The sequence below is a fragment of the Alligator sinensis genome, unplaced genomic scaffold, assembly GCF_000455745.1.
Source record: "Alligator sinensis unplaced genomic scaffold, ASM45574v1 scaffold809_1, whole genome shotgun sequence".
NCBI lineage: Eukaryota > Metazoa > Chordata > Crocodylia > Alligatoridae > Alligator > Alligator sinensis.
Genome location: NW_005841956.1, coordinates 2,566,525 through 2,575,550, shown reverse-complemented (window position 1 = coordinate 2,575,550; position 9,026 = coordinate 2,566,525). Strand labels below are relative to the sequence as shown.

General features: G+C 44.6%; 1 protein-coding gene across 8 annotated transcripts in view; it reads left to right on the top strand.

The window, feature by feature from the left end:
- Positions 1-9,026, top strand: part of LOC102377636 (probable G-protein coupled receptor 83) — a 48,790-nt gene continuing 39,764 nt past the window's right edge. For 3 of the 8 annotated variants that reach the window (XM_025200129.1, XM_006020520.2, XM_025200128.1), the window contains exons 1-4: positions 1-99; positions 249-360; positions 6,038-7,062; positions 7,905-8,030. In XM_025200129.1, coding sequence (XP_025055914.1) covers positions 6,673-7,062; positions 7,905-8,030 — 516 coding nt within the window. In that variant the 5' untranslated portion in view covers positions 1-99; positions 249-360; positions 6,038-6,672. Of the gene's footprint in view, positions 145-248; positions 361-1,215; positions 1,405-1,831; positions 1,972-6,037; positions 7,063-7,904; positions 8,031-9,026 lie in introns of all 8 variants that reach the window. The other 5 variants (XM_025200126.1, XM_025200125.1, XM_025200124.1 and 2 more) reach the window with 5 other exon arrangements.

Sequence of the window (9,026 nt, the reverse complement as noted above, 5' to 3'; positions counted from 1 at the left end):
CGGCGGGAGAGCCGGGCGCGGGGCCCGAGGATGCTCCCCGCTCTCGCTGCCGGGCTGAGCAGGAGGGGAGAGGGGCTTTGAGCCGTCTAGGAGCCGCAGGTGAGTGGCAGGCTCGGAAGTGTCACTAGACTGCAACACCTCCAGGTGTGGGACTTTTCTGTGGAGTATCCTTGACGGGACGGGCACAAGGGTCTGGTGGAGGGCTGGGACCACAGCTGGGTGTGAACGTGGGCTATCTTTCCTTGCAGGTGCAGGCGCAAAGACTGGCTGTATCGCTGTCACTACAGGACCATTTCCCTGGCTCTTCTCAGCATCCTCAAATCCACTTGAGGCGCCTGCATGCACGGCTTGGAGGACTGGGTGTGTCTGTGTGGTTGTGTGTCACTGCACTGCCATCTCTCCAGGGAGGTGTGGGGAGGTGGCAGGGATTGCAATACCTCCAGATGCATGAATTTTCTGTGGCCCCTGAGGAGAGCATTTTCACTTTCTTGTGACAATCCTCAAGCAATTTGCATTCTAAAACTAAAGTTTATTAATTCCTGGGGTTTTATGTACAAGAGCAAGTAACTCTGACACAATGGGAAATAAATTACAGTGGCAGTCATTCAGTTCTCCTAGTTGATTGGATTTTTGTCTGAAATCTGCACATTTAATATCCGCGATTTTATTACATAGTTTTATCCTGGGTGTCAGACAAAAAAGAGGCGAGCCGCGGAAATGCTGTTTTGTGTGTGAAATAACTGACAAGCAATGATTGCAAAGATGTCTGTTAAGTGTTAAAGAGAAATGCTAACATTTTATAATCAGAATGATGCATTTAGACAGACATGTTCAAGAATCTGTTTGAGAGGAGTGGTGATGCCTCTCAAAAGAAATACAAGAAGTTGTATCTGTATAATTTTCCTCTAGATAATTAATACATCTAGAGCTCCAAGCTATTGCACATAAACCAGTCTGCTAAGCAAGCTCACTTCAGCCACAAAAACGAAATGCTTCATTTGTGACAAGAGCACACAATCTACATTTAATTTAAATGCAGAGGCACTGTTGGAAGTAGACATTTCCATGCTAAATCAGAGGTCTGATTCACCAGCAGTGGTCAGTATTAGGTGCTCCAAAAGATACTGAAAAAAGCTCAGTTATGGACAATTAAGGTGAGATTTTTCCATGGTCTTCTAAGTTCATTAGGTGCTAAATCCTACTTTTTTTCAGCAGCAACTGGTCCCTTCAGTCAGCTCAGCACTTCTAAGAAGTTGTCTCTTCTAGAATAGCCTAAATGCAGGGGACATATCTTTCTAACCTCCCTCTCTTAAAAAGGGCTCTCAATCATATGGTGTGCAGATCAGATCTGGCTCACGTGGTCTATTAGATTCTCCAGAAACTTGGATGTCATCTTTTAAAAAAGTAAGTAAATATGAAGCCAGTATAAACAACAGTGTCTGCAGACAGTGACCTGCAGCGCTTCTGAGAGAGGTGAACTACCCACTCTCAATGGAGTGTCCATACTAAAAGTCAATAATGGTGATAAATTAATGGCAATATACCTCTGCTGAAGTGCTGATCACTAGCAGAAAGGTTGGGGCTGAAGGCCTAAAGTAGGTGCATACTAGAAGCTGCTGTGGAAAGGAAATGTAAAGGAAAGCACAGAGAAGACTCACGAACAGAATGAGTGAGAAAGGAGGATGTGGTAAGGAAGGAAACATTACAGGCAGGAGTTACTTGAAGGGGAGTATGAGTGGTGCTGCTTGTGTCAAGGGGCTAAATTAATTAAAGCTTCATTATTCCATAAAAGCTGTATTTACCCTTTATCCCTTGTAACATCCCATACCAGAGGAGATCTGCTCTGCACTGAAAAGAGTGTGAAGTGCTGAGCACACCCTGGCCAGACCAGAATCAAGCATGGATTGCAGCCCTCTCCAAACAAAACCGACATCCCTGCTACAGTGATCAGCCCTTGTCCCAAAGCTAGAGGTTTATATGCTTTCCACACTTAAATCCTTATTAAAAACCTGGATGGTCCCATTAACAATATACAAATCTGCTCCTTTTTGGAGTCCTGATATATCCTTAGTCTCAGAGACAAACTTGTAATGAATTTCATAGGCAAACTGCATTTAAGAAAAGTTTGTGTAGCCTTGCAGTTTCATGAAATGTCCTCTTTTTCTTATATTGTGAGACAGCCTAACACAACAGTCAGCGTCAGCCACTGGCTCAGTGGTATATCAATGTCCAAAAAATGGGAGGCAAAGGGGGGGGGAGGGGGCTATCTTTTATGAATTAACTGTATAGTTGGAAAAGCTGTTGGACAAGCTTTCAGGCATTACATGCCCTTCCTCAAATCTGGAAAGAGCAGATAGAGGCTGAGCTAAATAGCAGAGGTTGTGTTGGAGTGATGATGTAGCCTGATGGTCCAGGAATCATGAAAGAAGCAAAGATTTGTAGAGGATGATATCTCCTATTAGACTAGCTGCATGGGTGGAGTAAAGTTAGACAAGCTTTTTTGAGTGCAAGACATTCTTCATCAGGTCTTGCATTCAGAAACTTGTCTAACTTTATTCCAACCATGCAGTTGGTCCAATAAAAGCTATCACCCCCCAAAAATCTGAAATAGCAGACACAAGACGGCATGTAAATGCAAACCATCTGCTAGGAGGGATGGAGGAGGTCTGTGAACTCGGAGTGAAGAGGTGTTATCAGAAATTCTGATATAATAAAACAGTAGAACAAGTAATGTAGTTAGTGTCAGAACTCAACCATTTTAAAAAAGAAGAGTCATTATTACCCTGAAGTGCAGGAAGATCAGTAGCAGTATTTGTTAGGTTGTAGTGAGCCATAAAGCCACTGTAGTTCAAATTTTTTACTATCCAGTTATGTTTATGAATGTCTGTTCTCTAACCCATCTTCTGGAGGTGTTCTGTAAATTCCTTTTGAGCACGAGGATGGTGAGGGCAGAAAAGAAATACCTATTCTGACAACACTCCAACCCTACTCAGAATAGGAGAAATTATATCAGGCATGATGGTATTTATTTTCTGTCTGTGTTTTTTATGCCTGCCATGCTTGCATAAGCCATACACCAGAGAGCTGTTGGGTTTCTCCTGTTGACTCTCTCCCTCTCCCTCAAGCAAATATATGAGTAGAAAAGTGCATTCAATAGGCTGTTTGTAGGATTTGTACTTTTCTTAGTCTCCTGGATCCTCTTCTCCCTCCCACTCCCCACTGAAAAAATATGTGTATCAATTTTTCTTTATTGAGCTTCCTAAACACTGCTCAGAAAGGCTTTCCAGAGACTCTGTCACAGACTAGGAAGGATGGGGTGATACAGAGGGATAAAGGAAGAGGAGGAAGGTGTTTTAAATGATAGGAAAGGCTCTACCTCCTTTCAACCAATGTTGTCCACTTCTGTCTTTGCTCTATGTCCTTAGAGCACCCACCATACACGTGCACACACGCATGCCCATCACTGAGGTTGTCAGACACTTTTTTACTCCTCCTTTTCTGGGGAGGCTCCCAGTGTAACTTCTTGGGGAATCTGGCCCACTCTAAGATCCCTTTCTCCTCCCTTCCTTATGTCACACTGTTCAGCCACTGGACTAATCACCCCATATCTAATAAAAAAACATCCCCTTGAGAATAAGGCTGAGCTGTGACAGTATCTCCTAAAAGCAGCATCAGCTTAGTTTTTCTCCCATATGAACTGACTTGTCTGGATTTCTCTGTTGCTTATTGGTGGTATTTTCAGGCTCCTCCACTGTTACAAGCTCCATCAGGTATTCTGTAGTTCATGCTTGTTCACTAGCCCAAGAGTCAAACCATTGGCAGAGACAGAGGGCAGGTTTCTCCAGTGTGCTCATGCTACTTCAAGTCACATCCTTCTCATGGCTGAAGAAGGGCAGCCAGAATATACCCTGAACAAGACAAATCCCCTACAGCTGGCAGAAGTGCTTCTGTTACTTCCTCTGCATGTTTGTGCACCTGCTCTCAACATAGCGGGGAAGCAGGGTGCTTTCCAGGGTGGGACAAGATGGGACAAAACTCTGTTACATCCAGTCCTACCCTGACAACGTGCCTCAGGCTCCTGTGCAGGACTACCTGTGCCGGGGCTAGATAGCAGTAAAGCACAGTGTACCTACACCAGGGATGTCAAAGTTACCCTGTGCCCAGGCCAGGATCCAAGGAGCCATGGGGCTCCTTGCAAGCCAGATATGGACCTAACAGCAGTAGGGCAGGTGGCAGCAGGGCAAGCAGCAGGGTTGGAACAAGTGACATTAGGGCAGGCAGCAGTGACTTGAGCAACAATGGAGCAAGTGGTACTGTGTCAGCATAGCTGTTACTCGCACCCCTGTCCTGACTGAGGCCCTGTAGCCATGAATCCTGTGGCAGGCCCCACCCCCAAAATTCCCAGCCCCTGTCGAAGCCCTGGAGGCCAGAGAAAATGGCAGATATAACCTGTAGACTGTATGTTTGCCTCTCTGGTCTACACTAAAAACAGTTAGCCAGAATTGTTTCCTGGGTTTAGTCCAGTTTCCTTTACCATTGACAAAGAAAAACTGACATAGGCTTCATGTGGCTTTTAGCATGGGCCAACTGTTTTAGGGAGGTTTTGAAGAATACTACTTATAAAAGGCCTGATTTAAGAATTTAAAAAATGCTATACTGTGTCAACCCAGTGGTCTGTCTAGCCTAGTATGTTGGCTCTGACAATGGTAAGTAGTAAATGCTTGGAGGAAGAGTATTTATACAGGACAGATCTAGAGGTATCCATCCCCAGTTATACCATCCTTGGCATCAACCATCATTAGTTTAGGGATGTTGGAAGATACATCCCTGACACTTCTTTTTTAATAACTTTTAATGGATCTGCCCTCCATTCATTTGTCTAATCCCTTTTGGAACCTGACTATGCTCGGCCTCTACAACCTCCTGTGGCAACAAGTTGCACAAGTTAACTACACACAGGGCGTATCGACACATTTTCCTATGGTGACATTGTTACTGCACCATGCTTTAGTACTTCCAAAAGGAGAGGCACAAAAGTGCTACCTTTTGAAAGTACTAAAGCATGGCGCAGTTACCGCCCGTACTGTTCTGTACGTATAGCACACGGTTATTTTTAGCAGCTACTTCGCCGTAGTGGCACGCTATAATGGGGGAGCACGTCACTACAGTGAAGTAGCTGCTGGTCATGTGTAGACACCTGTGGTCACTACCTCATCGTAGAGCATCACTACAGTGACAGCATCTCATGTAGATGTGCCCACAGTGTAAAAAAAGAATAACAGTTCCTTATTTAGTGTATTGAGACCCTTCATTATTTTATAGACATTGATTTGATTTGCACCCAAAAACTAAAGTAACCAGCTCTCTAGACCAGGGGTGCTTACCCCCTGGTTCATGGCCAGATCCGCCTAGTGAGTCATGTTATCTGGCTCTTCATAGGTCCAGAAATGTGACCGCAAATTTCCCAAATTTCCAAGCCCCACATGGCTGGATTGGCACCAGCCAGGGCAGCCCCACACAGCAAGATCAGGCTTAGTCTGAACTGGCCCTGCATGGTAGGATTAGGCCCATAAACCAGATCTGATCTGCAGAGGATCTGTGACTTCTCGCTTGGCCCGTGGGATGAAAACACTGGGCACCACTGCTCTAGCCAGAGGAATGTGCTAAAATAACACTGCTGTAAGGTTTAAGACATTTGTAACATTTCTGAACTACTTTTGCTCTAGTGTGTGTATATACACCACATGGTGTGGTCCAAGTACAATAACTCCTGCCGATCAGAAGTTATTAGACAGCACATCCAAACCCACACTGGATATTGTTCATTACCATTCAGTTGCCAAAATATCTAGAGGAAGTGCCCCTTACAGGAAAGCGCAAAAGTGTTAGGAGTGATTTTGAGTCGAGAGGAATGCTCAAGTTCTTCTGTGTTTATGTATTTATTTATTTGTATCAAAAGTGTCCTTTGTGGCTTAAAAGCCATGTTGCTAGAAAGCGTTCAGTTGCCTTTCATTAAAAAGATATTTTTTTCCCACAGAATATCAAAAGACTGGAAGCCAAATTCACAGCTACTGTGGGGAAGAGAAAATAGAAAAGTATCCACAAAACGTTCTTTTTCTACAGTGCACAAATCCTGAATTCAAAAAGGATAATTGTGAGGATTAGATGAAGAAAAGAGGTATCTGAGAATTTAAGGATGGTACTGAAAACTGGCTTTGTATTTAAGTTCAACAGAAAGGGAGAAAATGAAATAAAGAATGAAAGTATCAGTAGTGGGGGTCCTCTTAGGAGGAGAAAGGCAGGATTCTACATTTGCCTTAGGTACCTATTAGCTTTTCTTTGCATCTGTCACCATGACTGCTGCTGAATTTTTTTGGCCATGTGAAAAAGTTATGAGAGCCTACAGACCTGCACAATTCCCCTTCCTCTCTGTGCAGCAGCATTAAATGACACCCCTATGCCTTTCTGACTGTACACTTCAAGAATGGATTGCACCACATTGCCTCTTTCTAACTTTGCATTTTAAAGCACGGCTTTACTAGTGACGACTGCATCCCTTCCAGCATATAGAGAACAAAGATTTCTGAAGTGAAACAATTGCTAGACCGTAGCTGACAGTCTCTTCTGCCTTAAACTGTGTCTACACCTGGACTAACCCAGCTGGAAATCACCATGGCTTACCCTTTGCTTCAGTCACTTCCCTACTTTCCCCAAGTCACAGGAATTTCGGAGGAGTCTGACCATTACTCTTCCTTGTCTAAGCTCATGTCAGTCTACCAGGCAACCAACAGGACAGCCTTCAATTGGACAGACAGCCGGATTGTTGAGTGGGAGAAGTTTGCTGAGCTGGCCAAGTATGAACCAGAGTCCCAGAAACCCACAGTGAAGGCTCTCCTGATTGTGGCTTACTCAGTCATCATCATCATGTCCCTCTTTGGCAACACGCTGGTCTGCCATGTGGTGATCAAAAACAAGAGGATGCACTCAGCCACCAGCCTCTTCATTGTCAACTTGGCAGTGTCTGATATCATGATCACTCTGCTCAACACTCCTTTTACGCTAGTAAGTGCCTTATTATGCTACCATGCCTGCCAACAAGGTGCTGGATGTGGCCTTAACCATCTAACAGAATGATAGTGTCATTCCCTCTGTGCACATCTGGGTCTGAGATGTGAAATGAACACCATGAGAGCCAACTCTGAAGTGACATGGCTGAGCAAGTGAAACCAGGGCCTCTCTAAATCTTTCATCTTACCAAAACAAGCTCAGACTTTGCCTTCCAGCCGTTGCCTTTGAACCACAGCAGAACACTGGGGCTTTGATAAGGTGTAGAATAGATGTTTATGGGCATGTCTGCATGAGACATTTACTGTGCAGTTGACAGATTAGCTGCACAGTAAACATCTTGGCATCTACACATGAGCCCCTATTAGGCTGAAGTAAACTAATATACTCTGCAGCAGGTTAGTACCTGTAAATCCTATCCACAGCAGCACATATGTAGATACTGCCCTGGCTGGTGCGCCCTGGAGCAAGAAACTGCAGATCAATAAACTCCACAGTTTATTCATGTGCCATAATTGCATGTGTAGACACACCCTGTATAGAATATTTTATTAGAATTATTTTGATGTAGAGGCAGGTGGGGTATGACTCAGATTCAAACTTTTCAGTCTCCAAACTAGGTGTGGAGCTTTTAAAGCTTTCTCTCTCTCAGAAATAGCTTGCATTCTAGTCTTAACCTTTGTAAACAAATCATTGAAGAGTTTGAGGATTTAAAATTGACAGTATTTTCCTTGGGCTTCAAATGACATCTGGCCAGAGTGATAGAGGGCACTAGGAGAGGATCCATGTCCTCAAATCCATGTTATTTGACTCGGGTTGGTTTGTCAATTTCTCTGCAGGTTCGGTTTGTGAACAGCACCTGGGTCTTTGGAAAGGCCATGTGTCATATCAGCCGCTTTGTGCAGTACTGCTCCCTCCATGTCTCCACGCTGACACTAACAGCCATAGCCCTGGACAGACATCAGGTATGGAATTCCCATCCTGGCCCAGGATGTGTTTTAGCACAGATGTTCCAAAACAGTAGCATGTCCTATCTAGGTTGGGATAAACAACAAGAAGAAAGTTTCACCCAGTGAGGGCCAACCTTTCTGGCAGGCATGCTACAAATTAGAGTAGATTAGAGTGGCACCCTCCCAAAGTAATCAGGACTCTTGTGGTACAGGCACTCTCTTTTATTAGATGAACTAGATAGTTGCAAAAAAATGTCTTTATTTGCAAGCTTTTGGGCTCACGCACCCTTCCTGAGGTAAAGGAGAGTTGAAAGATTGTAAAATATCTCCCAGGTAGAAATGAAACTTCATATTGCATAGGAGAACTGGAGGATGGTATAAGTTCTCCTGGTATAAGTTCTACCCTCCCCAAGTACTACTCTAGCCCCCTTCCCTCACCCAATCTGCTGCTCCACTTTCTGTTTCCTGCCTTATCTGCCACTATGCTGCTTGTTCCCTCTCTGATCTGCCACATGCAGAGACTGGCTGTGCCACGAGTGATACATGTACTTGGCTGCTAGGGGAGCGTGAAGCAGGCCGTATTCGATTCGGATTTGACCCTTAGGGCCCACCTAAATGCCGGATGGGGGTGTCTAAATGTGCATTTACGCCGGCTTAAATTTACTTAAATTTTAAAACAGGAATAGGCTGGCATCTTCACGCACACGCGTTAAAGCGAATCAATGCCGTGTGTGGACCAGAAGCACTTCCAGTTACTTCCGGGTCCACCGTGGAGTGCGCAGTGGACCCTCCCCTCACCCCCAACTCAGTGACTGGTGCCTCCTGGGTATGGGGGTGGGGGGCACCCAGGGTCCCCCATGGCCAATCATTGAGCCAGGAAATGTGCATATGTGGACGGGCGCTGGGTGGATTTTAACAGGATGCTCATGACATTATGAAAAACCCATAAAAATGTCATCCATTTCATAGATTTTAGAGTCAGAAGGGACCTATTAGATCATCAAGTCCAAC